Genomic DNA, 25,054 nt, shown 5'->3' with positions numbered 1-25,054 from the left:
TAGAAGAACCAGTCAAGGGGAGGTTAGAAACAATTGGGAAGAGAGACTGGAAAAGCAGTTTACAAGGGAACAATAGGAGGGCATATGTATGGCTCCGAAATATAGAACAGTGTCCATAAGGTTTAGCATTTTTGCTTGGAAGTGTTTGCGCAAGTATTTTTATACCCCAAATAGACTTTTTTCCCCCTCAAATAGATATATGTTTGGGGTGGGATAGGTAAGGAAGGGTAACTGGGAACATGTTTTATTTTAAAAATTTCCTACAGAATATTCTGTCAGAAGACTTCCAAGTTGGCTGCACATTGAGTAACAGCTTAACTCCAGTGTGAAAACAGAAACTCAACAGAGAAGGCTAGTAGGCTTTTGTGTTTATGGGTAAATTTCAGTAACTGGCTAGGAAGTGTACTGCCTGGATGTCAAGAAAAAAGAAATACAGAGCACCTGGAAAAAATCATATACAAAAAGTGAGGAAGAAACACTGACTGTGGAAAGTTCTGCAGCTGTTCAGCAAAAAGCAATGCAACCTGCAGATATGACTTCCAGTAACCTACAGGAAGAAATAAGACAACTGCACACATACCTGGTTAAAATAAAAGAAACACTGATGGAGCATATCAGCACACACAACAAAAGGCTGGAAAAATGGAAGAGGCTGTAAACAGATGTTTAGATGAGGTGGTAAAGTTCCTAAATCAGAGGCTGAAATGAAGAAAAAGGTGGCTGAATACAAGACTGCTCAGGAATAGATTTTTTTTCAAAAAATGGTAAAATTAGAGGACAGAACATGTAGGAAAAACCTGAAGTGTTCAGCTGTACCAGAGAAGCTGGAAAGAACAGATTGCATTAATTTTATGAAAGCACAAATAAGCAACTGGACTGGTATTACAAAGCAGGAGTTGTTGAAAGGGTGCATCTTGTGTGTGCTCCAAACCTGGATATGAGAAAGCAACCTAGATCTTTAATAGTAAAGATGCAATCCTACCCAGCAGGAGTTGATTCTGACAAAACTGTGGCAGAAGGACAAAATACTAAAAGTGGGAGAGAGCAGAGTGTTTGTGGAGAATTATTCCACGTTGTGCACCAAACAGAAGAGGAGTAAATTCATTCCACTCATCAGGGAATGTTAAGATGGAGGTTTGAGATTCGAATTGCTGTACCCAGGGGCAAAATCATTTTTGGTGAAGTACATGCTAAGGAGGAAATACAAAAGTTTGTCCAAAAAGTGAGCTGTGAAACTGAAGGAGATTCTGCTTCTTGTTCTACTGGTAATAAAGACCATAGAGAAACTGTATCTGTGAAACCTTTTCCACTGTTTCAATAGAAAATGTTGGAGAAAAGGAAGAAACCATGAGAGTTGACTAGAAGAATCAAAAGTGCGTTGGAAATAAGCAGAGATAAGATTTGTGAGATGGAGATGACAGTAGTGAGACCAGTAACTTAATGTGGGATTACAGTGCAATGAATATATTTGTGAAATATGACAGAACAAGAAAATCTGGAGATATTGGGCTTTTTCAGAATTTGTTGGACTTGTCATTAATGTTTGGAAAAATGCTGTGGGGAAGGGAAGCAAGGGGAGAAAGTTAACTGTAAGTAAAGAAAACATTTCTTCTTAATAGTACTATTTTTGTGGTGTATGTTTTCCTTTGCATGCTATAAAGTAAAGTTGTATCACTTATTTTTAAGTGTAATGGGGATTGTAAATAGGTCCTTTCTTTCTCTCCTTTATTTCTTCTTGTTCCGTTTTAAGAAATGTAGGCACTGCATTGTAAAAAAAAGCCTGGTTAGAAGTGCATGAGAAAAGAAAAAAGTAATGTGCTTTTTGTCATTCTTCCATATAATTGACTATATTAAGGACCTTAGATTGATTTAGTAACAACTTTTAACAGAAAGCAAGTAAATGAAAAATAATATAGAATATTTTGAGGCTTTTTTCTAGTAAATTAATGTATGCTTAGTACCAGTTCTGTGTCTGGCCCAGATGTCTCCATGGAAATAATTTGATAAAGAGAAATTGACTGTCTGGTTCTCTTGTCTGCATGGAGACAATCTGATAAAGCGAAATGCTTACAGTTTGGTGGAGAGTGATTGGCTGGGAAGCAAAAGAAAAGACAAGCTGGCTAAGATAATGTTCTTGAAAGCATTCAGGGTTTTCCCAGATGAAAGAGCTATAAAGATGAGACAAAAACAGTTAGCACTTAGAAGCACAGGCTGCACCATGCATCTTAGCATGAATAACCTTTCTTTTAGGTTAAGTCAAGTCTGTGACTGTGGCTGTCAGTTTAGGACATTGGAGGGTAAAACTTCAGTATTTGAAGTTGTATGCAGTTTTGTGTGTTAATATTAAATTAATAGGTTTTAGGGGGGTATTGGGGTTTGTTTGCATTTTTGTTTGAGGGCTTTCAATAAAACAAAATGTTTTGCAAGGTGTGACATAGGCTGAAATGGATATGACAAAAAGCAACTATATAAAAGTTCAGCCTGACAAACAGTGTATGCATGTAACACAAAAGCTGGAACTAGACATTTAATAAAGAAGGTGTTACACATAAAAGGTGTGAATAATAACTTCTTAATTCAATTATGCTTTCTGTAATGTCTTTAACTGTCAATGGTCTCAGATAAATTCAAAAATGAAAGAATAGTGAGCTATATTAAACATGTAGAGTGCAAATAGCTATGTTAGAGGAGACACACTTGGAAAACATGAACATATTAATTTGATAAAGCTTTTCAGGATGGTTATTCAGTGGAATATCTGGGACAAACGAAAAGAAGAGTACTTACATTAATTGCAAGAGGTGTTCCAGTAATGATAGAAGAGGATAAAAAAGATGATAATGGCAGATTTGTAGTACTAAGGGGCTACTGACAAGGGAGGAGGATTGCACTGGCATGTATTTATATTCCACCTAAAACTGCTATAATGGAACTTAAGAAAGTAATGGGATAAATTATCAGTTTTCAGCAAGGAATATTACTTATAGCTGGGGACTGAAATTTTGTTTGTGGCAGTGAAGATGTGTCGCAGGGCCCAAAGGGGAAAGCATAACAAAAGAGGGGAGATTTTTGAAGAAATTTATTAAAATATTTGGCATGGAATCAGTAACAGGAGTTTGGAGTGACTTTACATATTATTCCCCAAGATATAAAAACTGGGCAAGGCTAGACAGAATTTACATTTCACAGGAACATGTGCATTTAATTGAAGGTCTTGATATGTACCCAATAACTATTTCAGATCATGTGCCAATAATAACTAAAATAAAAATACGAGGTAATTGAAATAAAAATGAGACACTGATGCTTTCTTACCTCTCTGTTGAAAAGATAGGAATTTAAGGAATGCATAGTGGAGATTATTCAGGAGCTATTCGAGAGGATAGAAATTATTTCTGAAAATGAAGCTTGGGAGTGAGATAAAATTAAAGTGGTGGTTAAAAATAGGGTGAAAATAAAAGAAAGGAAGCAACGGTTAAGAAGTAACAAGAATTATTTAGCGGGACAGACAAATGTTAAAGTATTGCAAAATGAGGGAATCTCACAGAACAAGAAGGGGATCAACTGCATAATGCTAAGCAAAAACTAAGGGATTACTTCGATAATATGCACGAGTTTAGAAAGATTGCTGTTAAGCAACTGTTTTTTGATAATAGCAGTAGAGCACAAAAACTTTTAGCACGACTCCGGCAACAGAAAGTAAGAAAGGCTGTTGTCAAGCTTAGGGAGCCTATAACAAGGAGAATAACAAGATCCAGTAGAGGTATTGAAAATATTTCAGAAATTTTATGAAAGTCTGTATAAACGCAGAGAAATATGGAAATCCAGAAAAGATAGAAATGGAAATGTTTATGGAAGAATTAAATATTCCAAGATTAGAGGTAGATGAGGATAGGAGGAAATGAGATAAAAATGGTGATGTATAACCAATCTACAGGAAAGTCCCAAGGAATAGCTGCTATTCCTGTAGTCGTTTGGAAGCTTGGAGGGGAAAAACTGATAAAGATCTGGAAGATTTTGTTTAATAGTATTTTAAGAGGAGGGGAAGTACCAACATCCTGGAAAAAAACAGTGATAACTGTAATACCTAAAGAAGGTAAAGATACATTAGATCCAGCGTCATATAGGCCTATTTCAATACTAAACCGTGATTATGAAGTGTTCATGTCTATATTGGCTAAAAGAATAGCAAAGGTAATGCCAAAATTGAAAGATGTGGATCATTGCGGTTTTGTGGAGGGTAGGAAAACATTTGACAACAGTAACAGAACATTAATTATCCTGAGGGAAGCAGAATGTAAGAAAATACCATTATTGTTGATGAGTCTTGATGCAGAGAAAGCATTTGACAAAGTAAGCTAGGACTTTATGAACAGGACAATTGAAGCATTTACATTTCTTTAAAAAAAGTATAAGATTGATTAGGAGGATATATGAAGGATCAGAGGTGAACATTTAAGTGGGTGGGGTCCTCTCTGATAAATTCTGTTTGAGCAGAGGAACCAGGTAGAGGTGTCCTCTTTCCCTTTGTTATTTGAATTATATTGACAAAGAAAATCAGGGACTCTGGTAAATTTAAGGATATAATTGGTATGGTAGCCAAGAAAACGCTGTCTGTGTTTGCAGATGGTATTATTTTATACCTGACAAAACCAGAAAGAGACATTACAGTGTTGTATAACATTTAATTAAGGAACCTAAAACAAAGGCAATAGCTGTAAATTTTGTACTCACATATGAATTGTTTCAGCAATATCCATATTTATGGGGACATGATAAGATGAAGTATTTAGTAGTATGGCTTAACAATGATTCTGGTGTGGCAGCTAAGGGTATGTGGGAAGAGACTAAAAAGGTGATGTAAAAACTGAGATAATGGAAGATTTGTTATATGGATATGCATAATAAGATGCAAGCAGTTAAAATGTTTTTAGTCCCATTAGTCTTGTACACAGGTCAGGCATATTTTTATCAACCAGAGGAGATGTTGTGGATAGCAATTAATAAAGAGCTGAAGGACTTTATCTGGGAGGGGGAGTTGGCAAGAATCAAGCGGGGTAAGCTGATTCTTCTAGTAGAATAGGGTGGATAAGGGATTACCCAATTTGAAGGGGTATTTTAGAGCTAGATAGTTAAGGCTCCTATACATAGCACAAGCAGAACACTATAATTCGAAGTAAAAAGGGATGATGATGAAACAGGGGGAGCTCAAGAAACAAGAAGAGACTGGAATTTTGGATGCAGGCCTTTAAGGAAAATAATAATAATCCTATAGAATATTATACTATAAAGTAGCAGAAAGTATCCTGAGAAGTAAGCCAACATCTGAATGGAGAAAGGAGATTCTGCCGATAAGAATGACATATAGACAATAGGCAAGAGGGGGCTGGAATTTATTGGAGAAAATTGGCAAAAGAACCAAGGCACTGGGAGCAAATATTTATTTATTTATTTATTTGACATTTGTTTACTGGGAGAGTCCGACTGGACAACTGGTGTCCGTTTTTAGTGGAGGCCCGGGGAGAAAAGCTCCATACAGTACAATAGTTGCAACATTTAGTAGTGATAGTTACAAGTTACAGAGTTTAATATGTTGACATCAGTTGACAGCATAGTACAAAAAATTAAAACAAGTTGAAGGGAACTATAATTGAACACAGGAGATACATTACATGTTGATTGCATTGTGAGCTATTGGAGCAACAAAAAGAAAAAAAGAAATATGTAGAGAGGAAAAGATGATAGAATGGGCAGACACTAAGAATTTATTTGGACTGCAGGTTAACTATTGCCTTCCCTATCAAGGATTGAGATCAGAGTGTAGGCAAAGAGAAAGAAATAGAATGGTCCTAAATGAAAGACCAGCACTGGTAGAGTTTTTAGTAGAATCTAGAATAAGCTGACATTAAAAAAGGAATAATTAGTAGAGCATATAAAATATTGCATGACAACTATAAGAATCAATCAGAGGAGGTTAGAAAGGATTTGGAGGAGAGATTGGATAAGCAATTCAAAAAGAAACAATGGAAGGATATATGTATGTCTCCCAAGTATGCAACAAAATTTAGAAGATTTAGGATTTTTGCTTGGAAATGTTTGCATAGATATTTTTATACACCAGGTAGACTCCAGAGAAGTTTTCCTCAGGTAGACGGCAAATATCGGAGGTATGACGAGGAAGAAAGAGGTAGTAAGGAGCGCGGTGAGTTGGTGGACTTTAAGGACGCACTGTCAGAGATGCTGGCTGGGCAGATTAATGCAACGAGGGAGATGCTTTTTTGAGCTATGGTACAGAATCAGAATTGCCTAGATGTGGTAAGGCCTTGCTGTGTCTAATTATGTTGGCTGCCAAAAAAGCAATTACTAGAAGATGGAAATCAAAGTCTGAACCAGCTGTACTAGAAGTAGCAAATATAGTAACAGAGATAAAATAACTGGAATTGAGATCCTTAGGAAAGGGTAGGAGCAAACTATATAGGAAAAAATGGGAATTGTGGAAACAATACATAGAGGGGAGGAATGAGGTTTAAAAGAAGGCAGGGCTTAAATGAACTGTGTAATGTTTGACTGAAAATGATTGGGTAGATTGTAAGTGATGCATAATGTTTGAAACTGGGAGTGTCAGTATGGTTTATGATGTAAAATGCTTGCAACTAGGATTCTATCGGTGTGGATTGTGTTCATTTATGTAACTGATTGCCTGTGTTATAAGTAATGGTTTAATAAAGATGTTTCTTGTTTAAAAAAAGGGCAGGAATTGAATAATTTGTGTAATATTGCGTAGGTTGTATAATATATGCAATATATGCAAAGTATTGTGTTTGTAAACATGAACTTGTTAATAGTTTGATTGCTTTTATATAAATGTAAATTTGCCTGTGTCACAAGTGATAATTCAATAAAGGTGTTTAAAAAAAGAATATTTTGTCAGACGTATTGGGACAGCAAATGGCTGTAACTAAGGATATAATTCTTTTGTACGGAGACATGGTATCTGAAATGCCTAGCCCTAGTTGTAGTAAGGCCCTGTTAATTCTGTTGGCTATCAGAAAGGTAATTTCTAAGAAATGGAACTCAAAAGCTAAAACACTTATATTTGAAGTATTGAATATTGTTAAAGAGATAAACTGGGAAGAGGGAAGCAAATTACATAGAAATTCATTGAGTTTATGGGAACAATACATGCAATATAATATTCAGGAGCAGGAGTGAGGTTTAAGGGAAGGCAGGATTTGAGCAATTGATGTAATATTGGGCTAAATATGAGTTATACAAAGCAAGAAAAAATTAAGAGATTCCTAAGTTCATTCTGAACCTACCACCAACCCCCCTCTCCTTTCAGATTCTGGTGCTGATATATGTAATGTGTAGTATATATAAATGAAAAAATGTTAATGTCATTTGTTTGCTTTTCTTAATGTAAGTGTGTCTATGTCTTAAATAGAAATTTAGTTAAGGTGTTTAAAAAAATACACAGAAAGGCTAAACCTTCCCACATTTCCAAGGATTCCTCCTCATCCAGTCAGTCATACCTCACTGTTTCCCCCTATTCTGGATAAGATGCTGTGTCAGGGAATAATGAGACTCTCCCACCAAATCAACTAGAAAGAGGATTTTCATCAAGAAGTTTGCTGCTGCCAGAGAGGGAACCCAGTAGCTGTCTTAGACCTCTCATTTCTAAAGATATTCTTCATGTTTCACTTTTGCAGTGCTGACTTGTGGGATTTCCTGCTGTGGAAGCCCTTGGACGGCCTGAATATCAGTATAAAAATCTCCCTCCTGCTAAGGCTGGTGGATGCCGTACACTGATGTCAGTATGCTTGAGTACAGAGGGAGCCAGCCAACACCATGCCATCGGTCTTTTCTTGCCATCAGAGCCTGAAGCAATGTTTCATTACATCAGCTGATCCACACCAGAGAGAAGTCTTCTAAAACTAATTACCCCATTGGGGAACTCTCTTTCTTGCTTTAACTCGTGTCAAGAAAAGTGAACAATTGTCTCAGCTGTGGTAAGCAAATCCCCCACCGAGACTTTCATACTGTGTGTGTTACCTGCCTAAGCCCAGATCATGACATTCCTAGTTATCATTTTTACGGCCGTTTCAATTCTAGGACTATCAGGTCTAGGGCCAAAATCTTAGCTAGACATTTTAGTCTGAAATCTTCCTTGTATCATTGGATGGCGTCTGCCAGTTGTCCCGAGGTTGAGCTCCCTAAGCCTAAGAAAGACTAGATAAAAAGACCCAAGCTTAGGGCCTCAGAGGACAACCATTGACCATCAGCCAGTCCCCCAAGGCTCATTATCTCAGAGGAAGGTGAGGGACTTTTGCAGCCCCCTTCTGTGACCGAGGTTGGTGCAGGCCTCAGTCGAGACCCTTTCAGAGTCTGATATGCCGTCAGGTCTCTCAGCTTTTGCGTAGGCCTTGGCTTTCAGTTTGTCATTTGGGTCCAGATTCCCTCAGCAGACCTCAGCTTCCCACAAGCTATCTTGTACTGGCAACGTTCCTTTGAGGCATCAGCCTGCATCGATTCTGCCTTACAGAGAGACTGGCATCAGGATGGCGGATGTATCTAGGCCCAAAGCTGTTTGTAAGAAGGGTTGTACCGCAGGTTCTATGCCTAGGTCTACTGGCTCCCGCTTAGCAGGTTATCAGCAAGACCTGGTCAGGTTAGCTGAGGACCTCATCTCCTTAGTCAGAGCTAGGCAGCCCTCTTTGGAGTCTTCGCCAGGGAAAAGAAAGAGGGATCCCTCCCCAGATGTTTTCTCTGAACCTCCTGATTCAGATGAGGATTCTGACCAGGAGACGTCTGTCTTTGAAGAGGGACTCTTCTTAACTTTGTATGAGAGTTTGTATTCTGAGGAGAATCTGCCTTCAGCCTCACTTGCTGAAGGCATCTCTTTTGGGGAAACACTCCATGCCATGAGAGAACATTTCTTTTGGGAGGTGCAGGAATACCCACAATCTAAAAAGAGGGTTAGGGAGTTATTTGACCTCCCAGAACACAAACCTTTTGCTATTCCTCTTGTATTGGAGGTGGTAGAGGATGTTTTTATGGACTCTTCCCTGAACCCAGACTGTCTATCTCCTGCCCCTTGAAAACCAGACTGGTTTTACAGGGTGCTTGACTGACATAAATACCTCTTAAAAAAAAACTCTGCTGACACAGAGGTTGTTACTCTATGTCCCAAGGGACCAAAGTCAGCTCTTCAAAGAACCCTTTACCTACTGACAAGAAATGCAGGGCCCTTGATAGGTTTGGTAAAAAAAAAGTCTACACTTCCACCACCTTAGGTATAAAGGCCCTTAACCATCAGTTTCATATGATAAAATACCAACAAAGTATTTAGGTAAAATGAAACAAAAAGATTTCCTCCCTGGAAGACAGGAACATTTCTAAAGAATAGTTGGACCATTGCCATTCCAACTCTCAGGTGGCTAGACACTCTTTACACTGTGGCTATGATGCTAGGAAGGCCTCTAGTCAAGTTGCTGTATCTGGCTCTGTCATTAGAAGGGATGCTTGGCTTAGGGAACAGATCCTACCAGACAATGTGAAATCCAAACTTCTGCCTGCACCCCTGGATAAGGACTTCTTTTTGGGCCAAAGGCTGAGGCTGTGCTAAAAAAAGATGAAAGATTAAAAAAAATATATGCAAACCCTCCAAGTACAGACTCCTAGATTTAGTAGGAATTTTCCCACTAGACACTGGCCCGTTCCCTCTCAATCAAAAGGTGGCCAAGAGGAAACCTTGGAGGGAAATATCTCAAAAGCAGCAGCAGCAGTCAGCATCAATCACAAACGCCTAGGCAGTGAACCAAAGGAACCCCCAGAAATGGGAGTTCTAGTCCACAGGGCCCTTACAGAGAGCAGCAATGACTGTCCCTTTTAAATCCCCCCCCCACACACACACACACCCCCCCACAAGAAGATAGGAGGAATACTAGGAGGAAGGCAATCCCTGTTCAAAGAAAACTGGTCCCTCATTACTTCAGACAAGTGGGTTCTGAAGGTTATCTCAGACGATTACAAGTTCACTTTCAAAGAGCCATTAAGATACTCGGTTTACCCATGTTCCACAAAATCAAAGAGCTGAGACTCTTTCTCAGATTCACAACCTGTGCTCACAGAGCTCAGTGGATCCAGTACCAGATCATCAAATAGGAAAAGGGTTCTACTCCAGGCTATTCCTGGTTCCCAGAAAGGAAGGCTGTTGGTGTCCTGTCCTAGACATGTCCACCCTCAATCAGTCCCTGCTGGTACCAAAGTTCAAAATGTTGAGTCTTCAAAAACTTCTTCCTATGATAGCTCCTCAGGCCTTAATGGTCACCTTAGAGCTAAAAGATGCTTACTTGCACATTCCTATGTAGGAATCTTGCAGAAGTTATTATCACTTCAGGGCAGGTACCAGTCACTTTCAATTCTCTGCACTGCCCTTTGGCTTGTCTACTGCTCCCAGGATCTTCACAAAGTGTTTAGCACCTGTGATCTCCTTCTGCAGAAAAAGAGGATTCCAAATTTACCTCTACCTGGGCAACTGCCTCATTCAAGCCACAAGTCGGTCAAAGCTCCTCAAGGATCTGGCTTTCACTCAGACCCTCCTCACCTCTTTGGGGTTCACCATAAATCTTTGTAAATCCAACACAGACCCATCCACCAGGATAGTTTTCTTGGGGGCTCTTCTGGATTCCCTGCTTGACTCAGTACTTCTGAGACATTATACCGAGACAGTGCCTGTCAGCCAGGTAATTCCTCAGAGCATTAGGCTACATCGCATCTTGTATCCCCGTGATCCCTTTGCCCAAACATCACATGAGGATGCTCCAGTGGTACCAGCACTCACAGTCTCTGGAGACAGAAATTACACTGATCCCTTGCCTCAAAGAGGAATTTGCATGACGGACATAGGCATCTGCCCAGAACCTGGGTCTCCCCTTTAGGTTCATGCCTCAAGGGCAAACTTTAACCACATATGCTTCAGAGAGAGCCTGGGGAGCTCATTTCCAAAACCTTAAATCCCAGGACAGATGGGAAGCTGAGTTCAGGCACAAGCACATAAATTGGAAAAAACTGATCGCAGTGCAAAAGGGCTTAGTGGCTTTCAAATATCAGTGGAAGGCAGGGGTCCTGCTTGTCAAAACAGACAACACCACAGTAATGTGGTACATAAACAAGCAGGGACACCCACTCTTACCCTCTTTGTCGACTAGAGATGCAGGTCTAGGAGACAGCTCAGTCTCTGGGGTTGTACCTCATGGTACAGTATTTCCTAGGGACTCAAAAGACACTAGCAGATCATCTCAGCAGAAACCTGATAGATCCCCATGAGTGGCATTTGTATCGGGAAACATTTCTCAGCATAGTCCATAAATGGGGATCCCCATAGATAACCCTCTTTGCCACCAAAGAAAATGCTTAACTGAAAAGATTCTGTTCTAGGAGCAAGCTATCCACAGCTTGGAGGACAGAAGCTTTCTGCTTTCTTTAGAGCCACCTGTTCCTTTATACATTTCTTCCCTTGCCTCTTCTTCTAAGGTCCTCCTGAAAATCAGGGAAGAAGGCCCAAGGGTCATCCTGAAAGCCCCAGACTGGCCCAAGCAGTACTGGTATCCTCTGATACTGAGTTTAACCAATGAAAGGCCATGACAGTTACCTCAGAGAGGCTTTTTGATTCAGGACAAGGGCAGGTTTGTGCATCCCAACCTACAGACTCTCAAACTCTGACTGGATAATGACACAAAATACCACTCTGAGCACACTTTATGCAGACAAGTTCAAGACATTCTCAAAGAGGCTAGAAGGCCTAGTACTAGGAAATCATACTCAGCCAAAGGGAAAAGGTTTTCTATTTGGTGTCAGCAGCAAGGCCTCAATCCTGAATCAGCCAATATCTCTGCCATTTTAGATTACCTGGCTACCATGGTGGACAGAGGCCTATCCTTTTCTTCCATCAGGAGTCACGCCGCTGACATTTCAGCCCACATCCCTATTTTTCCTACTATCTTTTCCCACCCACTGATGAAAAAATTCTCAGGAGAGTGGTCCACATCAGACTTCCCAGAAGACAGCCCACATCTCCATAGGACCTCAGTTGTGTTCTAGAAAAAATTACGCTACCCCACTTTGAACTGGCAGCTTCTGCTGATTTAAAATTCTTAACCTGGAAGCCTGCCCTTTTACTGGGTATTACCTCAGCTGGAAGGTTTTCTGAGTTACAAGTGCTCATGTTAGTGAAACCATTTTTCATATTCCACCTGGACAGGGTATCACTCAGGACTAATCCATCCTTTATACCCACGGTGTTCACAGACGTATCCTTAAATCAAACCATACACTTTCCCAGCTTCTTCTCTGTCGCTCGTCCCCTAATTCATGGAAGACAAGCAGGCAGGGTAGTTCGTTTAAGATGCTTTATTGTACAGAAACACATCAGGATGGAAAGCAGCATTGGTAATTCTAAACAAACTTATTAACAGATAGAGCTTACACACATAGATGCTTACATCTCAACAGCTTACTACAAAATGGCACTCTGTCTCTGCACATGCTCAGTAATCAGTACACTTAGTACATGTCCACAGGAAGTATCTTAAAGAGATATGCACACTGATCTACATTCTCCAAGCCTCAGAATGGGGGGGGGTCCTTCACTTCTTGTATGTCTACAGACAGCTTCGCTACAAACTTGACAGAAAAAAAGTGTTACAGGAAATCAAACCAACCCTTTGTGTCCTTTGCCACTGTATCTTAAGGGAAAACAATCTCCAAATAGACCATCTCCAAGTGGATCTCCCACTGTATTTCCTTTTGTTACAACCATCATGGCAAAAAGCCTCCTGAAACTGTAAGGGCTCACCCTGTTAGAGCCACTTCTACCTCTGAAAGGAGTACCTACCAAAGATATTTTAGAAGCTGCTACCTGGTCATCTGTGCATACCTTTAACAAACACTACCACTTATCTGGCTTTTCCATGTCTAGAGTGGGATTTGCCAGTGCCATCTTGCGGGGCATCCTCTCTCCTCCATAATCTACCTTCCACCCTCATCTCAGCTTTGGGAATCCTCCCACAAGTTAGGACTGCAACAGTGAAAGACAAAGAACATAGTACAGTTGTGTACACTCACCATAAATGTAGATGTTGGAGTGTATTCACTGTTGCAGTCTTCTTTCCCTTCCTCTTTCCACCCTTTTTGCCTAGATTCGTAATCTACTTGTATTCTCTTCACTAACCAGAGGATCCCCTGGGTTTTTACCATGCAGGCCCCTTTTTCTACCTTTTTCCTTGCTTATGCTTCATCATGGGTGCTCCTACCTTTGATAGGCAAGAAAAAAATGATGGCATCGGCTGGCTCCCTTTATACCCAAGCATCCTTATGTCAGGGTAGGGCATCCACCAGGCTTAGAAGGAGGGAGATTTTTCCTCTGGTAGTCAGGCCAGGCAATGGGGTTCCACAGCAGGAAATCCCACAAGTCAGGACTGGAACAGTAAATAAATTCTAACATCTACATTTATGGTAACTGTAGACAACTGTACTTTTCCAAAATTCATGTTTCCTCTACAGTTTCTGTTACCTCTCATTCCTCCTTTCATTTTCCTAGTAATTCTACAGTTAAGATACCTATCATCACATCCCAATTTAGAAGAACTTGAGGTGCTTTTAGGATTTTCTCTGTATGGTTCACTCCTAGAGTGTTTATAAAGTGTCTGGTTTCAGTAATAGTTTTTGATGGTTACAGGGCATACTTGTTTTACATATTTAGATTATGGTCTTATTTTTGCAGACTGTTTTCAAGGAGGTCGAGACTATCTTCTTTTTGTCAAGAACTTTCACTTCAACCTGGGTTTTCAAGTAAACTTGGAAGAATCATTCTTCATTCCAACTTACAGGATAGGGGTTTTATGCTGTCTCATGGATACATCCTTCATGATGGCCTTTCTTCCTCATGACAAAGTGAACTTTTACAAGCAACATTTCCTATTATTTTCCTGTCAGACTTGCACAACAGCCAGGGACTATGTCTGGATATTAGGCATTATGGCCTCTACAGTACTCGTGATTCCTTTTGCCAGACTACGTATGATACAAATTGATTGTTTCCTCAAATCGATTTGGACGCAATACCAACTCCTTTCTTTTCAGATTCCTGTGCTGAGTTTTTGACAAAAGGGAGATTCATTAGTGGGTAAAATAGTTCTCTCTCAAAACAGGTCTCTCTTCCTCCCAGTCCCTACTCAGTTTGTAACCGCAGATACATCAGACTTTGCATAGAGAGCTGTTTCCAAAGGAGTGAAATTGCAAGGTCCATGGAATCATCAAGACAAAAAGAAGCAGATAGACTCCAAAGAAATTTTGGCATTATTAAATGCATTCAAATCACTAAACCATTGTTGGAGTCTGGGGCCTCTGTCATCACAGACAACACTACAGTCATGTATTGCACAAACAGGGGGAAACAGATCTTTCCCCATCCAGGACATTGGTTAGTCATCACAGTCATGGTACATAAACAAACATGGGGTAATGGGTCTTATTCCCTTTACAGATTAGCAGTGCTAGCCTGAGAACTAGCTGTAAGATTTGTCTCATCCCTAGAGGCTATTTACATTCTGTCGAAGCAGAATTTTGTAGCAGACAAGCTGAGCATAACAAGGAGAGACTCCCACAAATGTTTGATATTGTGGGTCTTCCAGGAAACAATCCACCTTTGGGAAATTCCTCCTATAGATCTGTTTTCTGCTGATCACACCAGACCATTAAAGACGTTCTGCTCTAGAACTCCTTGCATAAAAGCTTGACAGATGCCTTTTTATTTGCATTGACAGGAATGTTCTTATATGCTTTTGCACAATTTTCTTTGATAACCTAAGTAATTTTAAAGATATGAAATGACTCTAAAAATAGTACTGGTAACTCTGTTTTGGCCCAGGCAGCAGTGGTTCTCCTTTCTGTTGAAAATAGCCAGTGGAAAATTACCTCAAGCTTCCTCACAGAATGAACTTACACAAGCCAGGGGCTCTGTGATCCATCCCATCCTTTAAGATCTTCAGTTCACAGCTTGGATGATATAATTTTAATAATTTTTAGACACCTTTTTCTCTGAGGACTTGCAGCAGTTAATAAAGGAGACTAAGAAACCTGCAACTTGAAAATCATAGCCGAGTGGAAATAATTTTGTAGTTGGTACCACAGAAAAAGCCAAGAGTCTTTTAAGGCTTAAACACCTTTGGTTCAACAATATTTGTGTGTTATTATCCTCTGACATTTCTTACTTTTTCATTAAGATTTGTGTTTTGGACATTTCTGCCTGTGGATCCCCCTTTCTTCTTTAGTTTAACTGACACAGTTTCTGAAAGGGTTATTACATTTGTGCTGGAAACACGTATGTTTTCCTTTTGAACCATCTCATGAGGCTGATTTAAAGTTCTTATCATAGAAGACAGTGTTACTTCTTGCTGTCACATTTGCAAGAAGAGTGTCTGAGTTGCAAGTTGTTATGGTTACTCATCCTTATCTCATATTTGAGAACCAGCCCTTATTTATGCCAAAAGTAGTTTCACAGTTCACTTTGAATAAGTATATTAATTTCCCTTTATTCTTTCCAGAACCAAAAGTAAGGAGGAGAAAATTCTGCACAATCTATATTTTCACAGACAAGCACGATACTGTATTGGCAGGGCAAAGGAGTTCAGAAGCTCTAATCAGTTGTTCATTTCTTGTGAAAGCAAGAAAAAAGGATAGTCCTTTCTTTGAAGTGTTGTCCCATGCCATTCAATTTTGTTTTTCATATCATGGTAAGGTACTTTTAGGTGAAATCCGAATCCATTCTGCTAAGGTGATGACTATTTCTGCTGCTTTTTGGAAAGATGTGGCCTCTTAGAGTTTTCTTGAGGCAGCAACTTGGTCTTGTCTTCATACTTTTACCAAGCATGACAAAGTTGACAGTTTTCTAGAGCCAGGGTAGGGTATGCCAGAACTATTCTTCATGTCTTCTAAACACTGATCCTTCATCATCCTCCCTTTCATTGTAAGCTTTGGTTTCTGACATTTATATCTTAGTCTAATGCAACAGTGATCTAATGATGAATATATAGTACAGTTGTATAAGTTAACTCACCATAACACTAGATGCTTGAATAGATCACAAACACCCTCCCTCCATCCCCCTTGTTGTACTGTGCCAGGGTGGGGGTCCCCTGTGTTCCCCTCTAATCCTAAAACATATTTTCATAGCAGGGCACTAGCCTTACTTGTTTCTGAGGCAAGACAAATATGTTTTTCTGGCACCCGTACATCTGCTTTTATAGAGGCTTGCTGTCGAGCCTTGATGGTTGTATGAATGCATGGAAAGTGCCTTAAAGCTTTGGAAGATGGGAGGACATCTGATCCTTAGCAGGATGCGTCTCATAGTGTAGGCTACTGCAACAGTGATCTATTCAAACATTTACAATCTTGGTAAATTTACTTACACAAATGTCCTTTTTTCTACATATTACATTTGATTTTATGGTATGTGATTGCATACAGTTTGGTTGGTCAAAACTGAGCAGGCTGTTTGTGTACCACAAGTGAATATTGGCTTGGAGAACTGAAGGGAGCATGGAATATAGTGTTAGCTGTATAGGGAGCATTGTTCCAACTTTTGCCAAATCCTAGCCAGTGTGAAACCCACATTGGTTCTTCCTGGGGAAGATGCCTATACTTTTTCAGTTTCTGTTTTAGAGATGACATGAATAAGGTGAATCAATCCAAATGTTACAGTTGTTCATTGACCTCTTTTTGATGATCTACTTCTGTGGTAACTGCTTTTACACAGAAGCATTCTTTATTTTAAAACATTTAAAAGTGTTCTTAGCATTTTGTCAAAATTGTTGAAAATATCTTTCTCTTTTCATTTTTTGTCTGCCAAATTAATTAATTGTTGGCACGTTCATCTCACTACTTTGCATGACAGGCATGGAAGTCCTACTCCAAATATTTTGCCTGTAATCATTATAGCCATATACTATACATTAAGGAATGTTTTCATCTGAATATGTTTCTTGACATTACAGAATCTAGAAGAATGGAGCAGAGTCATTATTGTGTTCAATTTGGTTGCATTTCTGCTCTGTACTTGCACTGTAGATGTATAACACTAGTGATCGCCACAGGATAGAACAGATGTTCATCTTTTAACTCCAGGTCTAGGCAGTCTGTTTTTAACCGGTTGGCTAGTTGCATTATTTTCTGCCACAGAGATGTCAAGCAGATTATTTGTAATGTAGCAAAATTAAATTCTGCTAGAGGATTATTTTCTTTATTATATTTTTCAGACATACATGTCTACAGTTGGCATCTGTGCTTCCATCACTTAGTTGTTAGTTTATACTGTGATGCCCGTGCCCTGGCCCAGCAAGCAAGGAGCCTCAATCCTCATCAATAACACCAATGAGGGGCGTCTCATATAGGAGAAAAGGATAACAAATACACACAGTAAAGTGCAATTTCTCTTAAGAGCACACAGAGATCACAGTCAGTCCAGGGCTGCCGCTCCCTTGCTCTCCAGGTCACAATAAGACTCCCCACTGGCACAGCTATAGGGTCCAGATCTCAGCCAGCTGGGCAAGCTAAAATCTCCAGTACCCTCTCTGTCCAACCAGTGCTTCATGTCCCTGCCCATGTAGCTGACACGCACACACACACTTTGAGATACGAGTTTATACAACCACACAGACACTTCTGGGGAAGGCTGGCACAGGTTCTGCAGCTGTGCCCCTTTTACAAAGACTATATGGTAGAAATCAGTGCCACCACCCAGCTAAAAATTATCAGCTACCCAAAGGCCCTTAAAAGGGTGTCCAATTATTACTGTGCGATATTATTACCCAATTGGTTGTATAACCCAGGGCTAAAGCTATTGAGTGGGTTTGTACAGTTTTACCAAAGGCATGCAAGTACTCTTAAGAGCTTAAATTATCTTTGCACAAAACAGCCACAGTTAAAAGGGTTTAAAAATATTTAATAATAAATAATTAAAAACACAAGACAATACTTTTTACTACACAGTGCTAGTCATAAGTTCAGAGATCACAGAGAAATACTTAAAATAATTCAGTAGTACAGTTCTGACATCACATAAAAACACTTAGTCCAATCTTTCTAGTTTCTAGCTATTTCTAAAAGAAAATACAAGTCTAAGATAACTTACATATAGAACAGACAACACTGGTGAGTTGGATGGTCAAGACAAAAATGCTTAATGCCCTCTGATTCTCTCTGTTTTTAAAATCACAATTCTGGTTCCCATTACATCATTATTCACACTTCCCTGGGTTCCCAGGCTAACAGAAGCTACATTTACATTCCTAACATCTCCTTGTGTTATCTTGCAGCTGGTCAAGAAGCAGAGCAATAGAAATACATTTGCATGTTTAAATCTAGCAATTTAACTCTTGGTTAAAACAATACAAAGAATGTCTTCATCTAGACAGGCTGGAGATGACTTTAGATCAAAGGGTCACAACATGCTTTACTTGGTCAGCTTTCTGCTAGCAGAGTGTACTGTTGTTACATTAATATTTACAGATGACAGAATTATTTCCAAAATTCTATTTGGCTAGGCTGGCAGCCTTCACACATACCTTCCCAAAGCAGTATAACTTGGACTTGTACTGCATGTATATTGCTCGTTTGGTAAGACCACCCTTCAAGATATTATGTCCATCCAGGGTGTTTGCCTCCTTCCCCTAGTTCTTACTGCAATCTTCTGGGAATATCCATCTCAGATCTTTTGAAGTGGTGCCTTTTTAACCATATATATAGTGTCCCTTGTTCTGTAGAACAGCACCTCAGAAACCTTATTCACACAACTCCTGTTTTTTTAAGTAGGGAATCTGGCAAAAAAAGATTTATGATAAAACATTTTTTTTCTGAAATATTCCTTTATTTTTAGGAAGGTATCCTGTGTTGTTTAAGGGGAAAAATACATGCTATGGCCAAACCAGGCATGGGTGTGGGCCACGTGTGTCATGACTCTCAATAGTCTTCCATTTTGTGTTAAAGCATCCAAAAGAGAAGAACACCATTGGTGAGTTTTCTTTCATAATTTATTTCTAAAAATGTGTTGAGCTTTGTTTCTGACAAGTTGATGCATCATTCTTGGTATTAGCAACTCTGTTAATTTTGCACGAACACTGAAACTCGTGATGCTGCTGAGCATTACACTGTGAAGTGCTGATGCCTAAAATTGTGTACTCCTTGATTTGATTTCTGGCTGTTTGTGGTATGTTTAATTCATCCTAGGTTTGCTAAAAGTCACTTCCTTTTCTCTTCACCTTTAATCTGTAGGTCACTTTGTAATCCAGAATGTTGTCCCACAAACAGATGGGGAGAATTCTAAAGTCAAAGTCAAAGTTCGTGTTAACATTCATGGAATTTTTAGTGTCTCCAGTGCAATACTAATAGAAAAGCAAAATACAGATGGAGAACAGAATGAGGAAATTCCCATGGAAACAGAGCCATGTTTTAAATCTGAGACCAAGGAAAATGAACAGGTACTTGACAGAAAAAGATTATTTTTACTCCCAGTTTTAGCTTTTTTGTTACTGAATCAAGTAACTACACTCTAACTCTGAACAACACATAACTCTATATATTACCCTAGAAAGTCTGTTTCTAGACCAAGATGCTATATTTTAATAAAGTTTTGAAACATCAGTGTCATTATATTTATTCATAACTCAGTCCTAGTCTCTGCATTATTGCACTTCAGTTATGTAGCATTCTCAGACAGTGTCCACCACAAACTTCTATTAGACAGCAAAACTTCAGACTTAAAAATATTTTTGAGAAATATTTCTATACGTTGGACCTAAACATTTTGACACAGTAATGTATCTGTTTATCAGCGATATCCTTAGTGCATGTCAAAATGCAATTTGAGGGTCAAGCTGCTCAATGCTAGAAGTCTAAATCTCAAAATGCACTCGCTCGAAGCACTCCTTAAAATGGAGAGCATCAACATTTGTGCTATAGCAGAGACCTGGTTCAAGGCAGCAGAAAGCACCCCTCCACTACCAGGCTCTAACTCATTCCACACCTTTCGGCCCCTGAACTTGGACCAAAGCTCCAAAGGTGGTGGTGTTTCATTATTCATAAAGGATGTGCATGCCTCCAGACTGGTAGCCCAACATAATACATCAGAGATACTTCAGGTGCAGCTAACACTGGGTAAGACAACGATTCAGGTCGTAGCCTGCTATACGTCCCCAACCATGTCCCAAGACTCACACTCCACGTTCCTAAGCACCCTGGAGAGTATTAGTGTCCAGCCTAACACTCTTATACTGGGCGACTTCAACTACCTTTCAATTAACTGGGAAAAATTCTCATGTACCAATACACTTGCCCAGTGTTTCCTGGAGTTCATTTATTCCAATGCCCTCGACAAGCTCATTCTTACCCCCACACAGGTAGTAACATCCTTGACCTGGTCATTTCTAACATGGGCGACCGTTGCTCTACACCAATAGTCAACTCCTCCCTGGTTAGATCCAACCACAAACTAATCACCTTGGAAATCCACATCCCTCCCACCCCCCGCAAAGGTAACCACCATGAAAACCTTCTCCAAAGCTAACTTTGGGCTCCTAAAAACAGAGGTAGCTAACTTCATGGTACCCATGCAAATGGAGAGTAGTTGCATGACTGTCGAATCATACACCAGTGCACTGTACGAGCATGTACACAAATGTATGGATCTTGCCATACCCAATAGAACCAAGACGCTCTCCTCCAAAAAAAGGAAGCCAATCTGGTGGTCCCCTGCCATAAACAAACTCGACAACAGGAGGAGGAAACTGATACGGAATAAGGTGAAGTCTCAAGACTGGAAATATTCCCATATCACCCTCAACAAAAAGTTGAGATCCCTCATCAAATCCTGTAAAGTTAGCTATGAAAACAGAATTGCAGCAGATAGTAAAGACAACCACAAGGCCTTCTATAGTTATGTAAAGAATCTCCACGACAATACCCAGATTTGCTCTGAGCTACTGCACAATGGTACTTCCTATACAGAGCCAACAGATATTGCCTATAAACTTTCCGACAGATTCAGTGCCAACTTAACCCCCATCCAAAGGAACAATCACAATACCAGTAGATTACCAGGCACCCAGTATTACTGTTGCACAGGTTAAAACAGCATTGTCCAAAGCCAAGAATACAGCTTCTATGGGACCTGACAATATCCCTGGCTGTGTTCTACATGAACTACAGAGTGAACTGGCACCTTACATGTGTGCCCTGTTTAATCACAGCTGCACCTCAGGCTTTGTCCTTACTGAATGGCGCATTGCTACAGCCATCCCTATCCACAAAGGAGGAGCGACTACATACCCTGGGAACTATCGCCCTATTAGCCTGATGAGTCTGATATGCAAAGCTATGGAACGCATCATCATGGACCTAATAAACAATGATATAGGGAATCTCCAGACACTGGATCCCACACAGTTTGGTTTTGTGAAGGGTACATCATGCCTGCTCAACTTGATTGTCTTCTTTGAGTCCGTCACCAAAGCTGTGGATGAAGGCAAGGTGGTTCATACAGCCTACCTTGATCTGGCCAAGGCCTTTGATACCATTCCCCACTCAGGAATCCCAGAAAAACTCACTAAGCTAGGCATCAACCCCTATATCACTAGGTGGGTTTCAAACTGGCTCACAGTGTTAAAGTAGCTGACTCCAAGTCAGACTGCTGACTAGTCACGAGTGGAGTCCCACAGAGTTCGGTCCTGGGTCCTCTCCTGTTTGGTATCTACTTCTCTGAAGTCCAGGCCAACATGAAGGACTCTAGCTGACAAAGTTTGCAGGCAATTGCAAGTTGGGAGCTATTATTAACTCCCCAAGTGATGTTGACGTCATACAGAATGGCCTCACTGAGACCAATGACTGGTGTCAGAACCATGGTCTTAAGCTGAATGCCAAAAAATGTCATCATCATCCCCTTTGGGAAAAACCCGGTTCCCATGAATTACCACATTGATGGTAGTCCACTGAACACAGAAGGTGTTATAAGAGGTCTGGGAACACAGGTTGACAGTGACCTCTCTTTTGATCACCACATTGCCACTGCAGTCAGAAAGTCCTATGTGGCACATGTCATTACTAAGGGTTTTGCATCCAGGAAGAAAGAGGTCATTGTCTCCCTCTAGTCTTCCTTCATTAGGCTAATCATCCAGTACAATCCCCCATTTGGCATGTACCTCACTAGACACCTGCAACTACTGGAGAGGCCACAAAAGTACCTCACAAAGAGGATCCTAGGCCTTAAACACTTGTCCTATATGGAACAGACTAAAAAAACTGAAGATATTCTTTGTCTCATATTGCCTACTTAGAGGTGATCTCTGCTTGACTTACAATGTCTGTCTGCCATGTCTGACCCAGCTCTCTTAGAAATGCTACATCTAAAGAAATTCCAATGCCTCCACAACGCACGCTCCAGAGACCTCAACCTCATTACCACAATCAACAGAACATACTGGAGGGACAAGTTCATAACCCAGAGACTGCCCAAGCTATGGAATAGGCTTCCCATACATGTCAAGCAGAGCACCTCGCTGACCGTCTTCTAGAGAAATCTCGATGAGTGGATGGGAAATAGAAAATTCACCCCGGGGATAACTGCAATGACTCTATTCGACAGAACCACTGGGAACTAAGATCGGGTAGCACGATGCCAGGGTAATCTTTTGGCTAGGCTTGTAAAGGCCCCAGGGCCATTAGCCTAGTACATACCTATGAACCTATATTAGCCACAACACTTTCAGAACATGGTAAAACAGCTTTGCTTTGCTCTGTAGTAAGTCTCTGTAGTAAATTAACATATAAAATTCCTCATATTTATTTGGCTTAATTTTTTTCTTTCTTCAGACATTAAGTGGTATGTACTTTATTGCAGATGGTATATTTGTTAATTTGTATAGATATTAAATCACTCAAGCCTAAAAGGCCTTTTTATATAGTTCCATTTCAAACCCATACCACCTTATGGCATCCAGAACATGTTTGGGTCTGTCTTCTTTAACTAAGTGACTTACCAGCTAATAATAGTCAGTATTAGAAAAGACATGGAATTATTAATAAAATAATACTTAGATTGTTAGGTGTCCTGCAGTGGAGAAATTAATCTTTGTTTGCCATTTATTCATATTTTCATATTTACATTCACATTTTCATAACTAAGAGACCTACATTTTATTTGTATGTAGGATGTGAAACACCAATGTGGGAGATAGAGCAATTCACTGAAAATGCTGGTTTATATCACATTATACTGGAGATATTGCTAGTTAGTAATTATGAAAATTAGAAATATTTCCATATGTACTTAATACTTCAAAATCCAAGTGACTTGCAAACCGTTGCATAACATTAGGTGAAACCTTAGATATTGTTGAAGAAAGCTGTCTTTAATAGTTGCACTGTAAGTTGCAAATCATAAGAGATATCAAGTATTATTTGCATTGCTAATTATACAATTAAACATACATTTTCATATTTCTGTAAATGTCTCATAAATATGCACTTATAGAGAAATTTCTAGTCACGTGAAAGCTTATGCCTTGTTAACAGAAATGTTCTAACAATATGTGTCTAGGTTGAATAGTTTTCAAGGTATGAAAACTTGTGAAAGATGTTCTTCATCTCACATTGCTGCAGTCCTTACACTATTTGACTGACATCAAGCGCAAGTGCCCGTCGGCGTTCTGAAATTTTTAATTCGGAGTTTCAGACAATATTTTAGTTTTTCTTGCCTCAGTGGTTTAGCGGATGTCAGAAAAAGTGAATAACTGTATTTCTTGTGGGAAACAGATGAGATTATCATACTTTGTGTATTCCTTGTTTAGGTGTGCTAGATTCAATAAGCGCACTATAAAGAGAAGGTTAGATTGTGCCAGGTTAGCTCTGAAGCGGTGCAATTATAAAATGCAGTCCCAGGGAGAGACTTTGTTATTGCAGGATGTGGCCTCTCAGGAGGCAGGTCAGGCTGAAGGGGCTTCTCAGGTTACTGTGCTCCTGGTTAGGCCCTCTCCTTCTGTTTCCAAGGCTTCTCCCAGAGGCAGGCCAGGTTTAGCGCTTAAAATGGCAGAAGATTTGATTACTTTGATTAGAGGTTCTTTGCCCCTCCTGATAAGAGACCTAGGGTGGAACCTGTATTCTCCTTATTCTGATTCTGATGTGGATGATTCTGCCTCCTGCTCCTGTTAAACGGACAGGTATTACAGGGTCAGGGCCTAAGGGTGTTAAGGCTTCTGTTGTCAAAAAATTTATCTGACCATGTTAAGACAAGGATTTTAAAGAAAATGGAAGACAAGGCTAAGTCTGAACCTTCTCTCCTGGCAGCACCTTGGGAGGAAGGTTGGCACTTTTCAAAGAAAATTGGAGTTTAATTACCCAAGACAGATGGGTATTGGATATCATAGGTTTTATTTCCATACTTTGCCTCCTTTCAAAGGCATGCCAGACATTCCTCCTCAGCAAAGAATAGAGGCTCACAAACAAATTTCTCTGTTACTCCAAATAGGGGCCATACAGCCGGTTCCTATGCCAGAAGTGGGCCTAGGATTTTATTCTCGTCCCTGTTCCTAGTACCAAAGAAAGGGAACACGTGGAGACCAATTTTGGACTTATCTATCCTCAACACTTATCTGGACATTCCCAAGTTCAAAATGTTGCTTTTACCTCTGCTGGGCAAAGATCATTGGATGGTAACTTTGGATCTCAAGGAGGCTTACCTTCATGTTCCTATCAGACTGAGTTGCAGGAAGTATCTGCGTTTTCGGCTGGGACTTCTCATTATCAGTTCTCTGCATTGCCCTTTGGCTTATCTTACTGCGCCAGAGTTTCACGAAAGTTCTGGCTCCAGTGATAGCTTTCCTCAGGTTAAAAGGAATACAGATATATCCTTATTTGAATATGTGATAGCAGTGCTAAGATGCCTGGGGTATTCTGTGAACGAAATAAAGTCCAGTCTAGTACATCCCAGATTACCTTTTGACCCCGG

General features: G+C 39.9%; 1 protein-coding gene across 1 annotated transcript in view; it reads left to right on the top strand.

Moving 5' to 3' along the window:
- Positions 1–25,054, top strand: part of HSPA4L (heat shock protein family A (Hsp70) member 4 like) — a 2,148,355-nt gene that overhangs the window by 1,258,114 nt on the left and 865,187 nt on the right. Inside the window, exon 12 of the mRNA XM_044061754.1 lies at positions 19,330–19,535. Within this exon, the coding sequence (XP_043917689.1) occupies positions 19,330–19,535 (206 nt within the window). The remainder of the gene's footprint in view (positions 1–19,329; positions 19,536–25,054) is intronic.

Source organism: Protopterus annectens, chromosome 2.part0 (assembly GCF_019279795.1).
Source record: "Protopterus annectens isolate FY-2018-M chromosome 2.part0, PAN1.0, whole genome shotgun sequence".
In the NCBI taxonomy this organism is placed as follows: domain Eukaryota; kingdom Metazoa; phylum Chordata; order Ceratodontiformes; family Protopteridae; genus Protopterus; species Protopterus annectens.
This window is presented reverse-complemented; position numbering and strand designations above follow the sequence as displayed.